General features: G+C 45.3%; 1 protein-coding gene across 7 annotated transcripts in view; it reads right to left on the bottom strand.

The window, feature by feature from the left end:
• LOC147301875 (nck-associated protein 5-like) overlaps positions 1–27,067 on the bottom strand; it is a 188,662-nt gene that overhangs the window by 97,066 nt on the left and 64,529 nt on the right. For 2 of the 7 annotated variants that reach the window (XM_086282917.1, XM_086282918.1), the window contains exon 1: positions 15,862–16,037. The exons of the other annotated variants lie outside the window; for them this stretch is intronic. In XM_086282917.1, coding sequence (XP_086139043.1) covers positions 15,862–15,890 — 29 coding nt within the window. In that variant the 5' untranslated portion in view covers positions 15,891–16,037. Of the gene's footprint in view, positions 1–15,861; positions 16,038–27,067 lie in introns of those variants that run through there. 7 annotated transcript variants of the gene reach the window in all.

Genomic DNA, 27,067 nt, shown 5'->3' with positions numbered 1-27,067 from the left:
GGGCCGAGAGAGGATCAATCACAGCTTGAGCTGACATGTTGTGGAGCCCTGCGCTTTGAACTACATTGTGGGAGGCAGACGTTTAGCCCGTGTTTTCATCACTGTTATCACGGCTCTTCCATACAGGTGGTTTAATCCACTGTACATTGTTTGCTGCTAAGCACATAATGAAAGAGGGAGAAGCGCTGTCTCCTGTATTTTGGTTTCCTCTTTCCCTCGCGGTACTGTACACCACTATCAAGTGCGTTTAATCTGTCCTCTTAAACACCACATACTGGTTCAGCTTTTTCCCTGCAGAAGTTACTCACTTTGACATAAACACATGCATCCTGATGCATAAAAGATGCATAAATATAAACCATCTCTCTAGTATTGTCATCGAGGCTTATGGGGGAGCTAAACATTTCAATCGTTCTCAGCCACAACTGTACACAGAGTGGCCAGGAGGGATGCATAAATGTTTGGATGAGAGCAGAGCTGCCATGCATTTATGTATTAGCGTCTGCACTCCCACTGGGTTAAGAGCCCTGATACGCACGCAATCCCCATGGCCCACATAGGGCGCCCTCTTCAGAGGGATCCTGACTCCGGACCGGTCATTCCCATCCTTAATCCTTCTACAGCTGTGTTATGTAACCTTCTCTGTACCGATCCACCCAAAAAAATCAACCCAGTCCCAAACCCTAGTGCGGGACAATAGGCTTACTGATGCGTTTGATAAGTTACAACATCCAAGCCAGCCTGACAGGAAAACAGAGTTACAACTGCCAAGAGAGTAAACTCGAGATGGGGTGTGAAATGCATTTGCACAACTCTAATTTCTCATGTTCTGCATGGATTCCCTGACATTGTCATGGAGAAAATGAACTTGAAAAAGTCCCACTTCATTATGTGTAATTAAAAAGTCCTGTACCAACAAAGGCAACGTATCATTAAAGCATCATTTCCTTAAGACTTTAATGCAGGAATTCCTTTCTGCAGTCGAACCCCAAATGCCGAGATGGCATCAAAATCAGCGTCGGTGTAAACACTTTCATCTGCACGGGCGTCTGAGGGGGTGGGGCTTGCACATCTGTGACCGTTCAATTGGTCCCAATGCATTAGGCAGGTTCAATCAATCACCACGAAGCACTGTGGTGGATGGCGAGGAGTGGCCTGACCCGCGGCGATCCCCCGTTTCCCAGCCACAGCTGGTTCCTGACCTCCTGTCGCTCGTCACGGACCCCCGTCTGCAGTGAAGGGCAGCGGAAAAACATGAGCCACATGTCAGCACCTCTCACACCCAGCCAGCCAGCCAGCCAGGCAGCCAGACAACCCGGCACAATGAGCCTTACCTCACCACCGAAGACCATCAATTATTGACGAGGTGAAATGTGATGAGGTTCTGCTGTGAGCACACAAAGAACACATGCCTTTTCAGGCTGCCATGTGGCCTAATAACGTCTTTATTTTCCAAAAAGACACGTTTCTAATCAGCAACATAGTCCTTGTTTGATGTTGTGGAGCAATAATCTGCATTAGACACTCAGAAACACTGTTAGTCTGACCAAGTATGTATGATAAATGCCTCCCTGTGATGTGAATCTGGACAACAGTGTGCTTGACAAACACTAAGAATGTGGGTCATCTCAACACCCATACATAACTTCATCATCATGACTCATACTTAGTTTTAATTTAGGAGTTGCGTACTGGACTTTGTTTGGACACGTGTGTGCTACACTGAGCAATGTAGTTAGGCGAGTTGAGATGATCACGATTAGCAAGATTAATCCAAAGTCAATAACAGGTTGAGCGCTCCGAGTTGTTTATGCTTTTCCCTCCGAGATAACATCTAGCCCTCGGTACTTCACAGGAGTCTGACAGAATACACCGGGAAGCTTTGTTTTCTTTTTTTTCCCCTCCGACTCTAAGCATTGACATAATCTTGGAGCGTGTGATTGATGGCGGCAATCTCTGTGAACTAGACTGTGTGAAAATTTTTTTGCCTTTCCCACTTAAAAGAACTTCAGGGAATTCTTCAAAACCTCAAAAAGTCATTGCTTCTTTTATCCTATTAAGTGTCTATGTAGAAAAATTGGCACATTCAGTGGATAAGTTCTTGAGTTGTGGTCTAAAATGTGGCTTTTGGAGACACTTTGACAAGCAAAATCTCATTAATTCTTCTGTGTCTCCTCAGCTTCCATCCTTAAAACAGTAGAGTCAAGTCATGTTAAACAGACCACACTCCTACCTAAAGTAATAGGAAGGGTTTCAGCTTTGATTTCAGTGGACATAAAGGACATAAAACCTGCGTTTAGATATTCATCAGGACAAACAGCTTTTACAAAAAGCCTAAAACTTTTCATATATCTCAATCAATCAATCAAAATTGTCAAAGTGATTAATGTCTCATATTGCCAGAACTCTTTCAAATGCTAAATTCCACTACAGATACGGTGAGTCAAGAAAAACTGCAAGCACTCCTAAAGAGCAGATATGCCTGCCACTACTCTGTTCAGACTGTTTGCCGAACTGGCAGATAAGTTTCCGAGTTTGGCTGTTTCTAAAGAAGGCAACTGGGTCTTTGGGGACAGGCGAGACGCTACCAAGTGCAACATTTGTAAATCACCAACAAAACTAAACAACACATATCACCGCTATCACACGCTATTTTGCCCCTCTGGCCATACGAGTGTTTAGGCATAGGAAAAAAGTGGTTGTATGAGTGTGTGCTTGAATGAACGAATCTTGTAGTTAGAAAGCACTTTGAATGCTTAAACAGAGTAAAAAAACGCTACATAAGTACCAGTCCATTCACTATCATCGTTGGTGTTGCAGAAATATGTGGAAAATGCCTTCTGTTTTCATCTCATTTCCCTCAAGATGGCACCGAGTATGGCAGCCTCGTCGCGAGCTCCCCCAAGCAACGGCTTTCTTCTGTGTTTAATTTTACTTTTCCTTTATTTTTTCACGAGCAGCACTTGTCTCCTTGTGTACGACCGACAAACCTTACTGGACATAAAAGACGGTCTTTCTTATAACTTTCCGGAGTTCAAGTTTTGCAACACGGACGCTCCGTTTGCAGACCCCCCATTCATCTCACCTGAGACGCCTTTGTTCTCTGGCCCTGGAGGCCGCAAACGCCGACGCAGAGGGAGAAGATCTGGCGTTCTGGTTCGACTGAGACGGCGCACTTACAGACCACCGTTACCCAGTTTATTACTGGCTAATATGCAGTCTCTGGAGAACAAGCTGTGCGAGCTTCGGGCACGGATCTCATTCCAGCGAGAGATGCGGGACTGCTGCGTGATCTGCCTCACAGAAACCTGGCTATCGGACAAAGTACCGGACTCCGCAATACAACTGCCGGGGTTCTCTGTGCACCGCGCGGACAGGTCACAGGATCTTACTGGGAAAAGCAGAGGCGGTGGTGTGTGTTTCATGATCAACAACAGCTGGTGTGATTATGCGAACGTGCACCCGGTCAAATCCTTCTGCTCACCGGACCTGGAGTACCTGATGATTAAGTGCCGGCCATTCTGGCTACCGAGGGAATTTACAGCAGTGATTATTACGGCTGTTTACATTCCCCCACAAGCCGACACTGACGAATCACTCAGGGAACTGTACAGCGCGATCAGCAGCGAGGAAACCGCACACCCAGAGGCAGCGTTTATCACAGCCGGAGACTTTAATAAGGGAAACCTGAAGAAAGTCTCACCAAAACTCCATCAACACATCCTTTTCAACACACGTGGAAACCGGCTACTCGACCACTGTTACACCTCTTTCCGGGATGCGTACAAAGCCCTCCCCCGCGCCCCATTCGGCCAATCAGATCACTGCTCCATCCTGCTCCTGCCCGCCTACAGGCAGAAGCTGAAACAGGAAGCTCCAACCCGGAGGGCGGTGCACTGTTGGACGGACCAATCGGAGTCTGCGCTGCGGGACTGTTTTGATCACGCGGACTGGGAAATGTTTCACGTGGCCGCCAGAGACATTGATGAATACACAGACTCAGTCTGTGGATTTATCAGGAAATGCGTGGAAGATGTCGTCCCATCAAGAACAGTCAAATCCTTCCCAAATCAAAAACCCTGGATTAACGGAGATGTTCGCGCGGCACTGGCGGCACGGAACACCGCCTTTGCCTCCGCGAACACATCGGACTACAAACACGCACATTACCAACTCCGGAAGACGATCAAAGCAGCCAAATGTGAGTACAGGGACAGGGTGGAGCAACAGTTTGACAACCCTCGGAGTATGTGGCAGGGACTAAACACGATCACAGACTTTAGAGGGAAAACCAGCACACCGCAGACCACGGCCTCTCTGTGTGAGGATCTAAACGTATTCTACGCTAGATTCGACGCAGCGAACACCATGAGACCGGACGTCAGTGCGCACACTGTGTCTGAGGAGGATGTGCGGAAGTGCTTCAGGAAGGTGAACGCACGCAAAGCTACTGGTCCGGACGGGATTCCCGGCCGCGTCCTCAGGTCATGCGCGGCTCAGCTGGCTGGAGTGTTCACGCACATCTTCAACCTTTCCCTCTCTCTGTCTGTAGTCCCAGCCTGCTTCAAAATGGCCACCATCGTCCCTGTACCCAAATCCTCCACCATCTCCTCATTAAACGACTGGCGACCTGTAGCCCTGACCCCCATCGTAAGCAAATGCTTCGAGAAGCTGGTCAGGGACTTCATCTGCTCTGCACTACCCGACTCACTGGACCCTCTACAGTTTGCATACCGCCACAACAGGTCCACTGATGATGCCATAGCCCTGACACTACACACTGCCCTGTCACACCTGGAGAAGAGAGACACGTATGTGAGAATGCTGTTTGTAGATTACAGCTCAGCATTCAATACCATCGTTCCCTCGAAGCAGGACAGGAAACTGCAGGATCTAGGACTGAGCAGCTCCCTCTGCAGCTGGATCCTTAGCTTCCTGTCTGACAGACGCCAGGTGGTCAGACTGGGCAGCATCACCTCATCCCCCATCACACTGAACACTGGTGCTCCACAGGGGTGTGTACTGAGCCCTCTCCTGTACTCACTCTACACCTACGACTGCACAGCCACTAACAGCTCCAACATCATTGTGAAGTTTGCGGACGACACTACAGTGGTGGGTCTTATCACCAACGGTGATGAGACAGCTTACAGGGAGGAGGTCAGCGCCCTGACCCACTGGTGTCAAGACAACCATCTCACCCTCAACGTTGCAAAGACAAAGGAGTTGATAGTGGACTTCCGGAGGTGCAGAGAAGTACACACCCCCATCACCATCAACGGCGCTGCTGTGGAGAGAGTGAGCAGCTTCCGGTTCCTTGGTGTACATCTGGCTGAGGATCTTACGTGGTCAGTACACACAAACAAAACAGTGAAGAAGGCGCAGCAGCGCCTCTTCTTTCTCAGGAGACTGAAAAGATTCGGCATGAGCCCCCGCATCCTCAGGACCTTCTATCACTGTGCCATTGAGAGCATCCTCACTGGATGCATCACCACCTGGTATGGCAACAGCACCGCCTACAACTGCAAAGCTCTCCAGCAAGTAGTGCGGTGCTCTGAACGGATAATTGGAGGTGAGCTTCCCTCCCTCCAAGACATCTACAGGAAGCGCTGCCTGAGGAAAGCGGGGAGGATCATCAAGGACTCCAGTCACCCCAGCCATAAACTGTTCAGACTGCTTCCATCAGGAAGGAGGTTCTGCAGCATCCGGTCCCGAACCAGCAGACTGAGAGACAGCTTCTTCCACCAGGCCATCAGACTGCTGAACACGTCATAGACACCTCAGCTTCACTACTGGAACTTCAACATTATGCACTCCACACTGTATATAAATGCCACTTGTTTTGCACATATTCAACTCTGTATATTTTATATATTTTATTATTATTATTATTTTTTTTTTTTTTTTTTTTACTATTTAATTTGTAAAAATGTGTATACACACACACACACACACACACACACACACACACACACACACACACACGTAGGAAAATATTTAGTATACACATCCAGAAATGCATACACTATTATATATTGTACATATATTTATTAGTTTCAGGTTGGCCATTCTTGTATTTTGCTCGTTTGTGTTGTTGTGTTTGCACATCTCTGTTGCTTGTGGGGCTCGCACACAAGAATTTCACTCGCATGTGCTGTGCCAGTGTGCCTGCACATGTGATGTGACAATAAAAGTGATTTGATTTGATTTGATCTGATTACATTTGTGCCAAATTTGATGGTGTTTTTAGGGTGTTTAAGACATACAGTATCACAAATATGTATGGGGTGGAATAGCTTAATGCCTCTGGCAACAGCTGCCACCTGAAGAGGCATGAAACTCTTCAAAGAATTCTGCAAAAATCTTCAAAATCAGAGTGAAGACGCTGATTTAAATGCACTGTTTAGTGGGCCAGAACTTCTCCAAAACTTATGAAGTAACAAAGATCAGACATAAGGAATCCTCTGAGAGAAATGCATTTGCCAAGCGTGGATTACCCCTGCTTGGCTGTCTGTCTGTCTACCTAAATGTTTTCTTATTCTGCGAGCAGGGCCTGACCTCAATTGTTTCCAAGCCACAGATGCATTCCTGCCCAGACGAAACGAAACATTGCGGATGAGCAGATGTGCTTTAAAAATGGCTGCAGCACCCGCCCGCCTGCCTTTCTTGTCTGTCGGGAGGGTTTACTCACCAGCGTGGCTCATGAAGAATGAGGATGGGGCTAGACATGATCACACGGAGGGGCAATCTTAAGCACATGGCTGAGCACACATGTACAAACACACTTGCAAAGATATGCAAAGACATGCACACACACACATTTACAGACAACTTTGAATCTTTCATGTGCAATTCATAAATGAGAGATGACTCCAAACTGGAAAGGTGCTGTTGCTGTACCTTAGCAAACACAGTTGAGGGGATATGTGGAAATGGGGCAAGAGAAGGAAAACAGAGCTTATCAAAAAGAATTCCCAGCCACATACTCACACTCCAACAGGTTGTAATCTTGTGTTTGCTTAAAATTTTCCCCAGTGATGGCTGTCTAACTTATGTCGCACCCTCTGACACATAATTGAGTTTAAGTGAGGCACATTTCACAAAAGACTGCAATTACCTCATGATATAGGAGTTCTCCTGTTTTTTGTGAAATGGATTCGGACAAGATAAACAAAACCAGTTTTTTATTTTTTCGTCCCTGAGAAATTATTATACTTCTCCAGAGATGAACACAAAACATCTCTGCAGATCTATACAGGCTCTGTACGCTTGAGATGAAGCCCAACTGTGTCTAAAGGCCAAGAATGTCTCAGCGTGTGCCAAGACGCCACGCTTAAAGGCAGCAATAAAAGCCTGCTATCATAGACAGAAGCAGGATGAAATGAATTGAAAAATTGGCGATGTGGTGAAGAGTGACGACAATCAAGAGACTAAGTTGGCTATTTTACTTCCTCACCTGACCGAAGTGGTATGAAATGGGTGGGTTTGTGTTGGAAAGCTACAGAAATATTTGTGACACTAAGAGGGCGACGTGTGGGAGGATTTTAGGCGCTGTTTGATCTTCTAATAAGTGTTCCTTTTGAGGCATGCTGATGTCTTTGTCTGGGTATTTACAGGTGACCTGGGTGGAAAATGAGATGATGCTGAGCAATCTGCTATGAAGCTGAACCTGATCGGTTACTGTGATAGTCTTTCCATCAACATCGAGTTTTTACAAGACTCTCAAATGTTTTTCCATCCTTTTAGACATGTAGGTATGTGTACTGCTGATGCCTTCATCGGTCTGATAAAGTGACACTGTCATTCAGACATAGGTCCTATTACGTAAATTGTTCTTTAAATACTTTAAGACATCTTTAAGACTACAAACATATACCTTGTATTCATTAAACGTTCATAGGATGAGAAAAGGTGATCTGGGTGACTGTAACAACTGGCGGGGCATCACGTTGCTGTCGGTACCCGGGAAAGTGTTTTGCCTCGCTCTTTTGAATCGGCTACAACACGCAGTGAACGAACGATTGCGAGAAAAGCAGGCTGGGTTTCGGGGGGCCGGTCATGCGTCGAGGAAATCTTCACCCTCCGCATGATCATTGAACAAACATTGGAATACCAAAGGAAGATTTCTAGTAATTTCATTGCCTTCGAGAAGGCTTTTGACAGCGTCCACCGGCTGACTCTATGGGCTATCCTACGCCACTATGGAGTCCCTCAGCAGTTTTTAGATGCCTTTCGTTGTCTCTACTCCAACTCCCGTTGCTGCGTCCGGACGGATGACGGCTGCACAGATTTCTTCAAGATCAATACTGGCGTCCGACAAGGATGCGTGCTATCCCCTTTCCTCTTCCTGTTGGTAATTGACTTCATCATGTGACGATCAGTTGACCAAGCTGGCATTGGTGTGCCCTGGCACGAAGCGCGTAATCTCACTGACTTGGACTTCGCAGATGACATCGCCCTGCTGGGCTCGACTCAGGAAGACCTCCAAAAGTTGACCGCGGCCCTGCAGAGGGAGGCGACGAAAGTTGGATTAAGAATCAGCGTCAAAAAAACCAAGGTACTCCGAGTTGGCTATGCACGTGCCCGCATTCCTGTCATGATCAACCAACAACGTGCTGAAGAGGTGGAGAATTTTACATATCTTGGCAGCATCATCTCGAATGATGGGGTCTCTGATCGGGATGTCGACGCCAGAGTAGGGAAGGCAGTTGGTGTCCTGCGACGTCTCCAACCTATTTGGAACTCGACCTCCCTGAATGTAAGGGTCAAGATCAGACTACTGAACTCTATCGTCTTCCCTACTGCACTTTATGCTAGTGAAACCTGGCGCTCAACAAGTGCAATTATTCAACACCTGAACGTGCTTCAACAACGTGGCCTGCGGCGAATCCTGAGAATTTCCTACCGGGACCGAATAACAAATGAGGAGGTCCTACGAAGAGCAGGCACCCGCCCATTAGCCGATGTTGTTGCAGAAAGGCGCTTCCGCTTTGCGGGCCATATTTTACGCCTACCCCCTCATCGCCCAGCTAAGATTGCCATGACATGGCGTCCACGCACTGGCAAGCTAAAGCAAGGCCGACCAAAGACCACATGGCGTCGAACATTCATGGACGATCTGAGAACTGTCGACATTGCCTGGGACGAAGCTGAAGCAGTTGCTGCTGACCGACATCGATGGAGATCACTAGCTGCCCGATGCGCCGCCTGGCGTAGGAGGAACTAAGTCTAAGTAAGTCATAGGATGAGATGCCATCATATTAACAGAAAGGAACAACTTGTTTCATTGCTGGAAAGTTTTCACTTCCAGTCAGTTTTCACTCAAATTATTGAAGTCAAAAGTCTCAAAATCCTCCTCCAATGAGCCATTTCAGCTTTCAAAAGCTGATTGAAGTTTCTGGTTCATAGAACTAACTTACTCCCCTTATCACGTTCATGGCAAGGTGCCTAAAGTGCTCCTTTAGACATGATAGAGACATGTTTGGAATGAGATAGTAATAGAAAGGAGTCTGAAAAGGACATTATTTTGGCAGATACAGAAGCTTGTTCAAACATCTGCTTATTTGATCACGTTAGATGCCAAAAAATATCTCCGTGAACCCTTCGTTTGTTCTCAAATTATTGTAAGAAAGTCTTAAAAAAGCAATTATGATCTAGGCCAAACTACATGCAACATATACATACGTGGTTGGAGCGTAACGGGGTGACAACAGGGAACCGCACCTCTCACTCCATGACAGCTGAGGTAGGCTCCCCTGTGACCTATGAACTGGATGTTAAGAAAATGGATGGATGGAAAGTAGATCTCACAGTAGCAGGTAGCCATAGTTTTGCACATGGCTACTGTGAGATGTACTTTGTTGAAAGTGACAAGTAAAGGTCACTAGAACTCAGTAGTATTACATCTTCAATTGAAAAGTGAGCATGGTGCACATTTAGGCACAAAGCAACATTTTCAGAAGACTTCAGATTAATATAATCATTAAGGATGTTTTTCTGAAAGACGCACGAACATGTTCAAATTACCATCAGAAGGTTTTAATAACACCACTCCAGTGAGCCTTTCCACACAGGCTTCTCAGCTTTAAAAGTCCAGTAACCCTGAACAGTGCATTACTGCCAGAAGATGCAAATGCTAATGTAGCACTTTTTGCATGTTCAGTGCTATAAATGCATCCACATACATATAACCAAGTCACACATTTCATCCATTGTTCTGTATTTCACACCCCGGCTAGCCTGCATTGAGGTAATTGGGGAACAGAGACTCATGTGTACTACTGTACTACAATGCTAGAAGGTTCTGCTGACTCATGGAGACCATGCAGAGGCTACAGGGTATTTTACAACAGCTGTCAACACAACAGTAGCCCTTTACAGAAGCGGACAAACGGCCACTGCATATACAATAAAGACAAAGGTGCTGCAAACAAGACGCATTTGAGCCAAGGGTCAGCCATCTCTACTGCAATCCACCTCTGCGGGCACACATATGTGTCCTCAGTGTTCCTGGGAAGCTCATAACTCAGACGCCCTCTACAGGAAAGGGCAGAGCAGGCTGTACCTGCTGCGGAGACTCAGGTCGTTTGGAGTGGAGGGCCCACTCCTGAAGAAATTCTATGACTCTGTTGTGGCTTCTGCTATCTTTTATGGCGTGGTCTGCTGGGGCGGCAGCATCTCTGCTGGGGACAGGAAGAGACTGAACAGGGTGATCCGAAGGGCCAGCTCTGTTCTAGGATGCCCTCTGGACCCAGTGGAGGTGGTGAGTGACAGGAGAACGGCGGCTAAGCTGTCATCCCTGATGGACAACATCTCCCACCCCATGCAGCAGACTGTGACAGCACTGAGCAGATCCTTCAGTGGGAGACTGCGGCACCCACGGTGTGGGACGGAGAGATTTCGCAGGTCTTTCCTCCCCACTGCTGTCAGACTCCATAATAAAGACTTTAACTGATCAAGCACACACATCCATACATATGCAATAATACTAAGTGCAATAATCCTTTCTGTCATCGTTGTATTTTTACTCAGTTGTATATAGTATTTGTATTTGTATTCTATTTTTATCTTATTGTATATTTATTTTATTTTATTCTACTGTATATAGTATTTTATTTTATTCTATTCTGTACAGTTGTGTACTGTATTTATTCTTATTGTATTCTAATTTTTGCCTCATAACTTTTGCACTGTCCACTTCCTGCTGTGACAAAACAAATTTCCCACGTGTGGGACTAATAAAGGTTATCTTATCTTATCTTATCTTATCTGTTGCAAAAGCCATGGCATTAATATAACTATACTCCATGTGTGATGCAGGCAGTTTTTCATGCGTTTAGTTGCATCGCTTTACTTAGAGTCACTTTGCACTGTAGCTTCCATCTTTAAATATGTCTGGTCCCAGTAATTCTCTTTTATGTGTTCACAAAATTGCCATAGCGCTCCTGTTCTTGCCCTCTGGCATGTTGGTAACCAAGCAGTTAAAAGCATCTGCACGCTGCCGTAATTCACTCTAAGTAAAGACTGTCACCAAACGGCTAAAATACAACAAGAGAAGTGTTTGGAAAAGAGTTTTACAGCTTCAAAAGGTGAGCTTCTCCAGCAGCCTCTCTCCATTTCCTTTCCAGCTGCGCCAACACCTTCAGCCTCTGGACACGGTCCCGCATGTTTCTCTCACTATTATCCGACGATTTACAGCCAAGATAGAGGGGAGCTGAAGTTTGTTGACATTCCCCGCCCCCGTGCAACCTCAAATACGACACTGACCCCCTTTTCCAACCTCATAAACGGCTCACTCCGTTGAAAGCGTCACCGTGACGAGGAGAGAAATATGAAACAAGTGGGAGCGCTGGCAAATCAGGCTTAGACCGCTTTGAGCGAGAAAACTTGTGAGGTGCGTGCACGCACTGTGAAAGTGTGTCAGCCTGTGTAAAGTAAACAAGGACAACACCATATTATCTTGTAAACTGTTGGCATGCAGTGCTATGACCTAAAAAACAAATCCAATTTGGGGATTTGCTCCCCCCCCCTTCCAACACTAAGACTTATCAATAAAAGCCCTTACAAAGGAAAAAATTTGCAAGCCAAGAAGCTTTCTGTACAGAGGCAATATTTTAAGCCAGTTTTGACTGGAAAACAGGCAGTTTAAATGCAAAAAAAAAAACCCAACCCAGAAGTTTTCGCACCTTTTTGAACTCAAATGGAGCAAGTTCATCTGTTTAGAAACCACAAAAATGCTCCAGCTCTAATGACATCACTTAACAGTCAGCGAGGGTGTCTGGGCAATGCTTTGTCTCCAGGCAAAACAGTCAGCTCATGCAATAGACCATTGATAGCTAGCAAATAAAAGCCTTTTATTGGTTATAAATTGTGTCAGACCATTAAACTTTATATTTTTCCCGAGTGACATTGCTCTAACTTGAGCCAACGGGGAGACAGAGGAGGATAGAAAAAGAAAAAAAGACATCTGATAATCCAATTGTTCTGCATTTCCAACTTGTTAACATCCAAAGCATGAGACTTCAGTTGGAATTAAATGTATTGTGGCTGCATGCATCCAAAAAAATAGCTGCGTCGCAAAATGTCAGGATTCTTTACCAAGCTTCTTTTTTTTTTTTCAGATGATGTATTGGCAAAAACAGGTTTGTATTAGCCTGACGGAGCTCTGCATACTGTTTTTAGGGATCCTATGTGCAGTTTGAGGGGGATAGGGGGGGAGGAATGCATTCAAAGCAGCCTTAATTGAGCTGGATGGCCTGCAGTCACAGAAGCAGAGTGTCTCAACAAGACTCAAGCGGGCGAGATCCTGAAATGTGCCTCACACGTATACATCATTAAACTGGCTTACGGCTCCACGGTGCCGATCAGCGCTGCAAAGACTCTGGGAATTATATGGGAAAGTTTGTCTGGAAGGAGCCCTCAACCCCCTCCCTCCTTCAAAATGAAAGTCCTCTGGCTGTCAATGAAGGGGAAGTGCTCCCATGCTGAGGCCCACTGGGCCAGCCATTGAACAGAGGGACATTCCTCAGTAATTCTGTTTGACCTGAGCCCAGAGTGGTAGCTGAGGGTCACCGAATACAGAGCGCCACATACGGGGAGGAGACCAAAGGGGAGGAGGAAAAGTTGGGGAAATCGGATGCACAGGAGTGAGAGTGAGGCAGACTGGTGGAAAGAAAATACAGTCGTCTTTTCCCAGCCTTTGTTTGACAAGTAAACACTCAGGTTATGTCATCTGTCAAGACTGTCCTCCAACAGCAATCCCGTAGGCTGTTTCATAAGCTGTCAACGTGACCTGAAAATGTGTTCAAGATGCAAACAACCTCTGGTGGTGCTGCGAAGAAGTGCCAGGTCAAAGTGGTCAAAAGTGCTTGGTATGAAAGCTGCTGGACTTCTTTGAGGTTCTTGAAGATTTTGAGGAATCCAGATATTTGACCTGCAGCTGAAGGCTGTTGTAGTAGATGCATCAAGTTCAGATAAGCAACAAATACTTTATTTTAACCCAAACCATCATTTTCTTCTATGAATAACCTATAATAGCCTCTGAAAACACCCCAAACTGAAAAATGGGCCCACACAGGACTCAAGACTCAGTTTCCTGGTTAAAAGTTGTCTGTTTTTGGCATCTGTGGTACACTCTGTTGATCTGTTTACAGAAATCAAATAAATTCTGCCCACATGTGAAGCTGTAAAGGTGCATCAGTCCTTTTCAATCTGCTAGCAAAAACTGGAAAACAGCCCAAAATCGGCAGTGTGGTGGGACTACTGCTGCACTACAAACAGGGCAAAGAAACCATAGATTTTTTTCGCAGCTAACTATGCAAATAATCCTCAAATATAGCAAACTCTAACACGCTTGTCCAGCATATTGTAGGGTTGACTGTTTTCCCCTTCAGTGGGGATGGTTGTCACGTTCCAGGAAGGCTTATGTGGGTCGTTTAGGCTCAGCATCCAGCATCCAAACCACTGCAGCACTCACTGTTTACTCCAACCAACGAACTTATGGCAAAACTTCCACCAGCACGTGATGAACTCCTTTTGACCGTTAAATCAAAGCTGGCTAAATGTAGGACACACGATGCAGTAATGAAATAAGTGTGTCATAAAAGAGTGTGGCACCGGGGGCAAACGGGGGGCGGATGATAATAATGGTTGCACTGTGGCATGGCTGGGATGGAGAGAATTACAGTTTTAATTCTATAAAATCAAATCCCTCCACTTGGCAATCCTCTTATCCAGTAATCCCCAGGTAGGTTTCAGAGAGGGCAACAGGCTCAAACTGCCCACTGTGGCAACACATCTGCCTCCCCCGTGGTCGGTGGGGTTGATATCAATGACTGCTCCTGTGCTCCCCGATAAACGCTCTAAACTGAAACCAGACCAAACAGCTGACACATGTCCACCCTCAATTTGTCTCCGTTTCCATCCCTTCCAATAACTTCTTCTTGGTGGCCTTCTGAGAACCAGCCAGCAGCAGGATTTAGGGGTAAATAAATCAAGGTTGGTTCGCGTAGGTGCTTCTGACGTCTGCAATACTGGTGCTACCTTTTTTGCGGTGGAAACTGGGCGTCAGGAACGTGCTGGTGCAAAAGAAATCATAAACAAATAGCAGATAACATGGTGTGTGTGTGTGTGTGTGTGTGTGTGTGTGTGTGTGTGTGTGTGTGTGTGTGTGTGTGTGTGTGTGTCGGGGGGATCAGTGTCAAGTATGAAGCTGAGTTTTTAGGGCTTTGTTTGGCCGCTCGCTGCTGAATACCTCAGTATATACCTAAGTGCCTCATATACTGGGGTACTGCTGCAACCGTAATGTGCTTTAAGTTAACACCTTTTAATCTGCTGTTTGTTACCCTTCACATAGATTGCCTACATTCATTGGCATTCCCAGCTGTAAAGCATCCACTCCATGCCAGATGCTATTTTTTGCTCTTGTGATGGGAAGCACCAGTTCCCAGGGCAAAAAAAAAGCTCTCTTTAACTCAAAAAAAGACAGAATGGCATTTCTCTCTGGCGCTTTGACAACACCAGCAAGAGAGTGATGATACCTCCCATGCTCTCCCATGCTCTCATTTCTCTATTCCCCAGCAGTTCTGTTTATAGAGATAACAAAGTCAGCCCAAAAACATAAAGCCGCCCCGGCATCCCTGCGATGGCTGCAGGCACCAAGCACTGAGCATCTATCTGTCTGCTGCAAATTAGGCTGCCTATAAGGGAAGACCCCCCCCCCCTACTGACCTGCCGTGACTTTGACACTGCAGGTCTTAACGCTACATCACTGGGAAAGACTATATATACATAATATTCCATATTATTGTCCACCACCTCAACCAGTTCAGCTCATTTCAGTGTGGGATTAGTGGGCTGGATAGGAAATCTTAATCTGCCTGAGCAAGCGAGACAGAGAGAGTGAGTGTATAAGGAAAGAATTGAAGCCTATGCATTCCTGCACATACAAATCCCTGCAAAGCCGGGCTTCTTTAACCTCCACTTTGTCTGTTTCCTGGTGTTATCAGTCAGAAACAAAGTGGGTTGTTTTTTCTATGCAGCACCCCTGACCCCATGCTGTTGCCACTAGCAACAGAACATGCGATTCCCCTCGCAAATCAGTGCAAATCGCACATGTGTGCAGTCCTTCTATATGAAACATGTCCCCCTCTGGGGCATTACTTGGAAATATTGCAGCTCGGGACAAAGTAAGGAAGCCTAAAAGAGGTAACAGTGAACCTGCCGGCATGCATGTGATGCACATCTTAAATCCCCAAACAAGCCAAGCGTACTTCAGTCACAATCAAATCTTACAAGAAAACAAGGTTTCTTTCTTTCTTTTTTTGCCATGTCATGAGCGGCTGACGCCGGCTCGCTCCTTACCCTCGTGGAGACGCAGCATCCTGGTGCATTCAGAGGACACGCATGGTAATCCACTGGCACGCTTTCCTCCTGCTCCGCAGCTGCTGTCCGACTGATCCCGCAGATGACAAAGTTTACATCCACAAACAGAGCGCTGCCGGCTCTGCCCCGGACTGCCTTTCCCTCTTCCTCGCTCTCAAAGTCCTTGCTTCCCACCCCCCACCCCCTCCTTTTTCCCCTACTCTGCTGCCTCCCTCACTCTGCCGGCGTGCACCGACTTCTCCCGATACACCGCTTTCCCTTCTCCCTTCCTGCTACATGCACGCTTCCCTCAGCGCTCCGAGGCTCCTCTTTACACACACGCACAAACACACCGAGTGTTTTGTGCCTCCGATCTGCCGCCCACCACCCCACCTCCCGGCTTTATCTTTCCTCCGAATATTTCTCTCCTCAGTCTGTCTCCGCTTCTATCTCTTTCTCTCTCATGCTGTCTGTCTCCGAGCCTCCCTCTCCCTCTCTCTCTGTGACTGCCTCCCTCCTCCTCTTCCTCGGGCTTACAGGACGTTTAACATGTGTTCAGGGAGACGGCTGCTCTGCTGCCTCTCTGAAGGTGGATCTTTCCTCAGGGGGGAAAGAGAGGGCCGGGAGGCTGGGGTGGGGGTTTGCACGGAGAAGGAGGAGTTGTTTTTTTTTAGGAGGTGGGGGGTGACAACAGCGTTGTAGGCTGGGGGGGGGGGGGGGGGGGTGCAAATCTTTACCTCAAACAAGGGGACATGAACAGGCAAGCAGCAGCCGGCTTGTAATGTTCCACTAAGTGGACTCCTTTCAGAGCAGGGGGGGGGGGGGGAACAGAAGAGCTCACACATGCAAAAATGTGGTAAAGTTGCAACTTTCAGGTAGTCACTCTGTCTCCCTGCACACCTGGTCGATCCTTTCCTGAGGCTGGCACCCTTGTTTGATCATACAGAAAGTTGCAAAAATGGGAAAATAGTCAAATTGGGAGCTCTGTGGGGAGATCGGGGAGGGGGGGGGGGGGGGGGTGTCAGTCCCCATTAAATGATCTGACAACCACCTACTCTGAGGCCTAAGCCGGCCAAATTGAGCCCTTGTACAAAAAAAAAGAGAGAGAAATGTGGACGGGGAAAACACCGCAACACAAAGAGACAAGCGTGCTGACAAAAGACAGATAGAGACAACCGAGGAAGAGATCAAGAGCAAGGAGGAGAGCGAAAAGACGAAAAGTGAAGGAGGTGCTTGGGTCTGCTGGGCCGAGTGACTCCGGCCCATCTGCCACAATCACAATCAGTCCCAGCTGAATGGCTGTGACTAACTGCAGCATGAAGCCCGCAGCCTCAACCCAGGGAGGATGGAGATGAGAAGGGGGGGGGGGGGATGAAGAGGCAAAAGTGGGGAAGAAGAGGAGGGTGATGGGGGGGTTCTATTGTCTACTCCCCAATAGGACCAGTGCAGGAGGAGGCGGGCACCGGATGGGTGAAAAGGGGAGAATTAAAAGGGTCCCGGTGACAGGAGTGCTCAGTTAAAGAGGGTAAAGAAAGGACAGGGGAAACTTAGAGCTGGGGCCATCGCTGCCACTGTGCTCTACAGCCACTGTCAGTGATGTCCTCAGCAAACAATCACGCGAAGCAAAATGAGTCTGCAGGAGGCTGATGGAGCGGCTTGCTCACGTCAAGATAAGGGAAGGTAAATAAACCGCCCCAAAAAAGTGACACTCATTATCAGATGTCTCCTAAAGCCGGCAGCGACATTGTCATTTGTCATCATAAAACTCTGAGAGATTCATGATGACCGATGATTGCGCTCGTGACCAAAGTGTCACGCAGAGCGGGGTAATTGTGTTTATCATAAGCGCAGCTGTCTCGTGAGGGGAAATCTGAATGTGGAGCGAGCGAGATTTGATTTTACGAGCAGGTGGTCACCAATTACACACCATTGTCCCATTTGGGTTAAAAAAAATAAAGACAGATGAATGAATGGCTGAGTCAGCATTAACACAAGGACGCGCACAGTAATCAAGAAATATCGGCTTTAATTTGATCGACGGGGAGCGCCGAAACAGCGAGTAGCGCTGTGCAGTGCAACAGATGTGAGGCTCACTGTGTTTTTTTCCTGCAGGAAATAAGCGATGCTTGTTTGCTTAGCTTTGTTTACTTCCATTTAACTACATAATGATGGTACCATAAGTGCATATCTGCATGATTGTGTGTGTGTGTGTGTGTGTGTGTGTGTGTGTGTGTGTGTGTGTGTGTGTGTGTGTGTGTGTGTGTGTGTGTGTGTGTGTGTGTTTGTGCGTGCATGGGCTGACAACTGTAATTGCATAATGAATGGGTTTGTGAAAGCATGTGAAGTTAAAGTCCGTACATTTTAGGTATACACTGGTGGATGTGCACGGGTGCATATTTGTCTTCAGCTGCCCCTCATATCTTTATATTTTGCTTCCAAGCTAGACCTTCTTCACTTCTCTTGAGCAAAACGTCTCCAAGTTTCTTCTTCTTGTTTCTTCTGGTTTGTTTGGACATTGGTTTCTCTTTCACTGATTTTTAGTCCAGTCCTTGTACCGAAGCATTTTTTGTTAAGCCACGTAACACTGACCTATGAATCATCAAAAGAAACATAACTGAAGGGATGAACAAGTGCTGTGACAACACATAAAAGACAACTCAGCAACGAACTGGTTTTAAATGGTATCTTTAGCCACTTTGTTTCTGGCAACCTGTCACAGAAACACATCATTTTCTTTTCATTTCTAAAGATGAATCAGCTGATCATCTACTGAAGCCTCATCAGAAATTGTCTCAGTGGAAGGAAGGAAGCTGCCTAAAAGAGTTCAGACTGTGCTGAAGAATAAAGGTGGTCACACCAAATACTGACTTTTGAGCTTGTTAGAATTGTACAATCTCTGTTTTTTTTGCCTTTAGTGTGTGTTTACATGTATGTTTGCACATATTTCAGTAAATCACTGCATCTATTTCCCATTTACAAAGCAAAATATCAAGAAACATGGGGTGATTCAAGACTTTTGCACACTACTATATAGACTACAGTCTGACTGTACACGTGCACAACGTCTGGGACTGAAAAATGAAGCCATGTCTGAAAGAGTCAATCCCTGTAGACCACCCTTACTGTAAGCACATATTTATAGCCCAGCACAACAAAACCCTTTTCCCCGCCATTATTAGGGCTGAAAGTTGTGTGTGGCATAATGACAGGTGATTCTAGCTAGCCAGGCCTATAGATGTCTTTCCACTTGTTACCGAACTGGATGTCGTGACTGCATTTGTGCTGTTAGAGCCCTTTGGACTCTTATTAATGCAATAACAACTCTACTGACAGCCTAAGAATTCTTCGTGCCAGTGTTGCTGGGTGAAATTCTTTTCTTTTATCTGTATGATACTCAGCACTAATTAGCAGCTATCTGCGTCTGTGCTATGCACTTATGCACCCTGCTAACCAAGCCTGTGAGCGTGAGCTGAAATCGTCACTTCACTAATTAATATGTAAAGTCAGGGTGGCAACTCCCATCCTTTATTTACAGTTTATTGTGTGCGTGTCTTCATGCAATACGTGCAAAATATAATCCATACGTTGTCACAGTGATAATTAAGTCCACTAACACCATTGTGTAAGTGTGTGCGCATGATGTTTGCAAAATTCATATGCGTATATGAACGTGCACGTGTGTGTGTGTGTGTGTGCTGAGTGATCTGCTGAGCTCATTAAGGCGCCACTTATTGCTCTGCCAGGGGTGTCAGTGACAGATTCCACTGTTTGGAAACACTCGGCCGCCCACACAGCCAGCCTGGCTCCACCACTGTCACACACACACACACACACTCGGACTAGGTTAGCATTCCACAGGGAGGAGGGGGTACAGGGAAGGAGACAGGCCGGTGCTGGGACAGTGGCCGGAGGGCCGGTGGGTCGATATGGATTTGTAATAGGGTGCAGGGTGGTCTGAGGTATGCTGGCTGTGGCTGCATGTAGCGTGAGTGTCAGCACCTCTGAGGTCCTTTTGGGTTAGAAGGACGCTGGTGCTCGTAGTAGTAGTATGTGTGCAGCGGTTGAAGAAGTATTTAGGACGCTTACTGAAGTGAAAGTAGCAATTCAGCCATGCAAAAATACTCTATTACAAGTCTGTCACGATGTGTAAACTGCATTTTTGCAAGTGAGTTCAAAACAAATTTCCCATTTGGAGAGTTCATGCTGGAATCAAAGCTTTCAGTAACCTTGTTAAATGGATTTATCTGGCACAAATTAAAGTTTTTGGCTCAATTTACCACCCAAAAAAAATTATTTAAAATGAGACAACAGCGAGCACCGATTCCTGGACTGGCCTGTAAAATATAAACACATCACGTAAAACGAACGCACAGCTTGCTTTGCCGTCGAACTGGATATGCCTCGCATTTCATCAGAGCGATATCTCGAGGCTAGAGAGGGCTTGAAAGTGCTCATTATGAAGAACAGTTCCTTCCAGTGTTAAATAATTGATGCATTACTTTGTGGGCAGCATGATAATGCTGACCCAGATGGAGCTAAATACAACAGATAGTTTTTAAAGCACTGCAGCTGGCAATATTTCAACTGTAGTGAAGTGTAGGTGCACTCAGGTGTAGTACATGGCCCTGAAATGTTTAGAAAAGTAAGAGTAAGTGCACCACACGAACGCACAAACATCCTGTCGGCCCGCTGCTCTGGCGGTCAGCCACACTTTCCCTCCGTGACATTAATCCCCTGCAGCTTGATCACAGATGAGCGACCAGGGGCGACCGGCGTGCGTCACTTGAGGTCATTACCAGACTGGTCGATTCTACAGTCTAGGTGTGTGTTCCCAGTCAGCCTTTAATCGTACACTAGATTAGCCCAAACGTTTGGGCTTGAGATTTGTTTCTGAGAGCAACCATCTAAAATGTCTGAGCAAGCAAGAGGTGCAAAGTCATTTGGAAACACGTCGGTGGTGCTAGGCGTGGATATTTAGCTGTCAACATGGACGGGAATCTTTTGGGAAGAGGTTCAGGGAGTATTTTGTGCACAATGATGAGTAAAGGAAATGCCATTCTGCAGACAGGCAGGCCTGTTTGTTTACCCAACACTAGCTTGCCCTGGATCTGCACAAGACAGATGCAAATCACACGGCGGGGCTTCCTCCGGAGACTCCCTGCATGTTAGTGAGCATCTACATGTGTGTCATTTCACTTCTTTGTTGCAAGATGAAGTGTGTAATACAATGAAAACCCGCAACGCAGTCTTCGGTCATGTTTCATTAGAGCAGGGAAGGGGGTTGATGGGGGGGTGGGGGACGATGCCAGTCCAGTGAGACATCATCAAGTGCACCGAGATTTTCCTCTCTGGAAGATCTCAGGAAATGTTTAAAGTCATTAGGAGTGGAATGAGCTGGATTAACGCTGATGGCGGTATCTTTAATTAAACTTAAGTAAATCTTTTTTTAAGAAAAAGAGCATTCCTTGTGTGATTACAATTCACAAATGGGGGCTATTATGGGGTAATCTTAGTTTTATCCTCCTCTAATCAAAGGGACAGTTAGATCTCGCAGCAGAAAGACTTTTTTTTTTTTTAAAGAAAGCAGCAAATTTAGAATACACAACATTTAATGCATCCTCTAATTCTTATGCAATCAGAAAGTGCTTATTGTAAAGCACTTTGTGATTTTTATCTGTGAAATGTGCTATATAAATAAATTTTACTTACTTACTTATACTTAGAAGCTCGATTAGGTTTAGAGATGGTCAAATGCAGGTCAAAATTAGATACGCTTTAAATGGTGCTTTTGTACTCCAGCCGAGCCCTCAGAACACTTTTCCCCTACAAGCCACATTCAACCAGTCACACGAGCATTCATTCACCGCTTCATTTTATGCCTTTCAAGTGCTTTTTAGCCATCAAGCACACCAATGGATCCATCGGGAGAATATGGAGTGTCTGACTCAAATATGCAAGATGAGAATTGAACCTCTGACCAGCTCTATGTTCAGAGCCGAAAAGTGAAAACTGTGAACTCTAACCAATCATTAAACCAGATGGGGAGTCTCTAAATTGATATTGATCTTTACCTGTAATACGTTTAACAAGGCTTTGCAGTCCTTGTGATCTAAAGCAACCATCAGCCTCTCTCCAGCTACCAAGAGGTTAACAGAAGCTGACATTCACTTTTTCACTGTGTTTATATGCTGTACTTTCTGGTTACAGCCCCGGGCCCTCTTGCAGCAGTGCTGCAGGAGCTCATCTCTGGAGATGGGGAAGATTATCCCAAAATGCAGGACACTTGGGTGGGGTTTTACAGGACTATTAAAACCCCACCTTCCTGCATCTGTAACTGCTTTCTCCACCCTATGTTCATCATGATCCATGCAGCGCCTTACACCACTGACAGAGACTTAAGCACATCATGTTTTTGTGTTAATTCTTGTTAAGATGGACAGTTATCGTCTTCTTAATAGCTATGATTTAATGGTCAGCAGCATATGTTGTGGCCCTTGTGGTAGCCACTTGTTTTTAGTGGTTTCTATTGTTGTTTTCTAACCACTCACATTTCTCTCTCCCACCTCCGTTTTCATGTTTCAGTGTCAATTTGTTGTCCTTTGGTTACTTCCTGTTTGAGTTTAAATGTTAGTTTTACTTCTTTCCCCTCCTTTGGGATTGTTTGCCCCACCTAAATTTGTTTCCACCTGTCTCTCTAAAATCAGTTCTATGTGTTTGTGCAGCCCTGTGAAAAAGTCCACCTCATGATTCAGTAACTTAAAGAACCACCTTTAGCAGAAATAACTGAAGTAATTATTCTGTGTCTCATGTTATCGGTCTCTCAAATCATTGTGGAGGAATTCTGGCCCACTCTTCTTTCATTGAGGTTTATGCACAGCTCTCTTAAGGTCCCAACACAGCATTTTAATCAGGTTGAGGTCTGGACTTTGACTGGACCATTGTAACACCTTGAATCGTTTCTTTTTCAGCCATTCTGTATTTGTTGTACTGTCACAGCACCCATTTTGGGCCGATCTTTATCTGTTGTACAGATAAAGTCACTTTTGACTCTAGAATACTTTGGTATACGGAGGAGTTCAAAGTGTCCAGGTCCTGTAGCTACAAGAAAAGCCTAAATCATCACCCCTCCATCGCCATGCTGACAGTGGATATGAGGTGTTTGGCTTTGTGCTTTATGACCACACATTTTCACTTTGGTCCAAATGATTTTGTTCCAGAAGTCTTGTGTTATGTCCAGATGCAAACCTAAGCTGTGCTGCCATGTTCGTCTTTAGGCACTTTTGTTCCTTCTCCCGAAAGACCTTACAAACTATACTTGTTCAGTCTTCTTCTAATTGTACTGTCAAGAGCATTTAACATACTAGCTGAGGCCTGTATAGTCTAATTTGTAGCCCTTTGGGTTTGTTTATCCATCCCACCTGCTCCACTTAGGATCCGACTCCAGAGTTCTGTTTAAAACTGACCAGTACATTGTCCTGAAACATTATTCTACATTTACTTTAAGAAACATTCAATTTTACAACTTATCACTTCATCAGAGACTCACAGGACACCCACTTTCAGGACTGCAGTGTTTTGATTTTCACACATTTTCACCCTTTCCTGTTTCCTCAACGACATGAGGATGTTTTCCAGAGAGCCCTGAGCTGGGGGTAAATAGCATGGTTGCAACCACTGTGACTGCCACCACACAGGTTGTGTCAACAATGAAAACCACACGGGCTCTATCAATCTGCTCATCTTAAAGCGAGGATGTTTACCGGAGTGCTTCGCAGCACATGTTTTAGTCAAAATAACGGCACACTTTCAGGAGCATAAAATGAGTCATAACATATTCACCCTAGAGCTGATCTTGACAAAAATCTATTCACTGTACGGTGAAGAACTCAACTAAAGTTTACAGACCTGAACATTGTGGTGAACAGTCAATTCAGCTGAAATCAGATAAAGTAATATACTAATGTGTAGAAGTGTTTCTTTACAGTACAATACATTTAACTTGAGTGTCTGAGAACCCGGTGAAACACCAGCAGTAATTAGGCATTACACAAAATCCCACTGGCAAAAAGTCTCTTAAGTGCACCTAATTGCTTTTAGGAATGCAGATAATACCCCATTCAGTGGAAATGCCAAGAATAAGTGTCACAAGTCCTTTAAAACGCTGCATATGCATGTTGTGAAACCACTAGAAAATGGTTTAGTGAAACACTGCATGTACAGGGAAAGGACAGATCCATTAGGTTAAGCTATTTTCAGAAAAACAGCCAGTACACTACGGCTCTGCAGTGTACTTAACCTTGAAACCAATCAGAAAACATCAGAAACATGAAGGCTTAAGGTGAATGATATGGGAGGCGAAGCATATTACTGGCAGGTTCTCATATGCAATGAACAGGGGAATGCACCTATGAAAACGACCTTGAAGACGCTTCGGTAAAAGGCCTCATTAAACCATTCGATTAACCTTTTCCTCTCATGAGCTCCATAAAACTGATGCATGTATTTTACCAGGGCCTGGACTGTTTTGGTGTGGGGGGATGGGGAAGATCGTCCCAGCTAGACAGAGTTAGCGAGTTTCTGAGAAGATAACCTAGCACGTGTTGACTTATGTCACAGGGCGGCGGTGTCACCTCCTTAACTTCAGGCTTCAGTGAGGTTATCATTGTGTTCACAGTGAAGTGAGGTCAAGATAAACAAGAATCTTTTCTGTCGACTTGCTACTTCCTTCAAGAAAACAAATTCTCACACATGTTAACAACTTACTGCTATTTACAACAAATTTCAGCATTATTTCTTTGGACATTTTCTACATCTTTTTCTCATTCATTCTCATTTTGAGTCAAGTCCAAGGAATGTTTTGTTTGGTCGACCTGGTGTGTAGTATGTCCTTAAAAAACCTGAAGAAACTTGGACCTGAGAGATGCATGTAGACCTTCAGCTGAATGAAGCCTCATCAGAAATGGTCTCGGTGGAAGGGTGGCTGTCAAGAAGCCATTCTTAAAGAAGGGAAATACGCAGAAAAAGCTGAGGTATGAAAATTGCAGAAGAACTGAACTGAAAATTAGTGGAAACAAGTCTGATGGAGGTTAGGAGACGGGTAAAAAAGTGTCTACAGCCATCTGTAAAACACGACGGAGTTTCTGTTATGGTTTGGTATGCATTTCATCCAGTGTTGTTGGAGATCTTGTCAAAATTGATGATTTATGAACACAGAAAGGTACCATCAGACTTTAACATGCAGTAACATCTGGAAAGAGTCTAATTGGCGCAATTTAATTTTTTTTTAGCATGAAAACAACCCAAACCCACTGTCAAGAAAAACACACAGTGGAGCACTATCAGTCATGGATCAGCCTCCCCAGAGCCCGGACCTCAACATTATTGAAGCAGTGTGGGATCATGTGGACAAAGAACAGAACAAAAGGCAGAAACATCCAAAGAAGAGCTTTGAATGTCCTTCAGGAAGCCTGGAGTGTCATGGTCCGGAGTCTGTGACTCCGTGTTTATGTTAAGTTTATTATTATTCTGTGGTTTTGGTTATCTTGGGTTTTTGTATTCTCCTGCTTCACGTTTCATGTCCCTATGTCTGTGTCCCCCAGCCTGTGTTTAGTTGGTGTGTGTTGTGTTCAGTCAGTGTGTTTCCTGTTTTACTTTGAAGGTCTCGTTTCCCCTGCCTCGTCAGCTGTTATGTCTCCCAGGTGTGTTTCCCTCCTGTTTCCCATCCCCTGATTACTGGTGTGTATTTATAGTGTGTGTTCCCTCGTCCTTGTTGCTGGTTCGTCTGTGTTATGCCCTTCGGTTATTCTGTGTATTTTGCCCCGTCTTCCTGTGCATTCTCCCCGCGTAGTTCTCCCTGCAAGGTACCCTCGTTCATGTTCAGGTTTTGTTGTTTAAGTTTTAGTTTTCCCAGTTTAGAGTGTTTTCAGTTCTGTTTCTCGCCATCCTTTCTTTTGTGTTGTACATCACTGTCGCAATAAAGCTCGCTCACCTCAGAAGCCACCTGCATTTTGGGTCCTTAATAATTCGCACGGCTTGCCCCGGCAACCCGTGACATGGAGAACTATTCCTGAAGACTACTTGAAGACATGACACAAAAGCTGCCTAAGAGAGTTCAGACTGTGCTGAAGAATAAAGGTATTGACTTTCAAATATTGACTTTCAAGCTCATTAGAATTATACAAACTGTGTTTTGCCTTATATACCATATTTAAGGTAAGCAGCAAGATAAATCTAGTGGCTTTGTGAAGTGCGTGTAACCTCTGGTCACAAAGCAGAGCATAGAACACACGGTACACAATAAATTCAGCTCTATAGTACAAGATTTATGCTACAAGGGTGTATTTTAGCAAAAACATTCATAAACCAAACCAAGCATCTCTGGTGCCTAAAACTAACCAAACAAATGGGTGAAAATTAAGCAAATATTATAACAAAGGGAAAGCTAAGTTGAAAGGAAAAGTCACAGTTACAGCTTCTGAATTGGATTTTTTTTAAACCACACTTAACTCATCATATCTTCCTTTCAGCAGAGTGAAACCACGCAGTCACGGTTATGTTATTGGCGGCCACCGACTGATAATTTATACTGGGCTGCTAAACAACTCGTACTGGCCATCAAGTAGGAAAATAATATGCAAAACCAGATAATTATACATGAAGAGCAGAGACTTTTGTCATTTTACCACTGGCTGTTCATGGTTTACACTCCACAAGGTTTAATCGAGCATTTTATTAAAAAATAACAAAGTCTTGAGGAAAAATACCAACAAATTTAAAAAGGCAAATTCCACCCTCGCATGAAGGTTTAAATGAGGGTTTCACAGACTGATTTATTTGCCCACTAACTGCTCCTTTAAGATATTTTGGAGTCTGGACTCCTGGGCCGTAAAGTGACCTCTAATGGATGGATTAGGTTCAGTCATTTACTTCAGAGGGCGCACAAATATACTTTGGGAGCATATTAGATCTCTTTAAGGCTTAGCGTGATCAAATTATTGCATTAGACCGGTCAACTTATCCAATTAAAGTTGTAAAATGCATGGCTCTCGCCCAAGCGAGACGGCAGATCCTCGGGGCGTCGGAGGGGTTTGCGGGAGGCTGAACCCTATCCACCTCCTCATCGGCAGAGCAGGCCTCGCCGCATACTTCAGCTGAGGATTACAGCCTTTCATCTTGCTCAGACCGCCGGCAGCACACAGGCGTCTTT

Source organism: Aulonocara sp. 'chitande type north' Nkhata Bay, linkage group LG23 (genome assembly GCF_057382095.1).
Source record: "Aulonocara sp. 'chitande type north' Nkhata Bay isolate Kocher_YH1m ecotype deep benthic linkage group LG23, A_spYH_male_GT1.1, whole genome shotgun sequence".
Classification (NCBI taxonomy): domain Eukaryota; kingdom Metazoa; phylum Chordata; class Actinopteri; order Cichliformes; family Cichlidae; genus Aulonocara; species Aulonocara sp. 'chitande type north' Nkhata Bay.
Note: the sequence above shows the minus strand (reverse complement) of the source record. Positions and strands in the feature narration are given on the sequence as shown.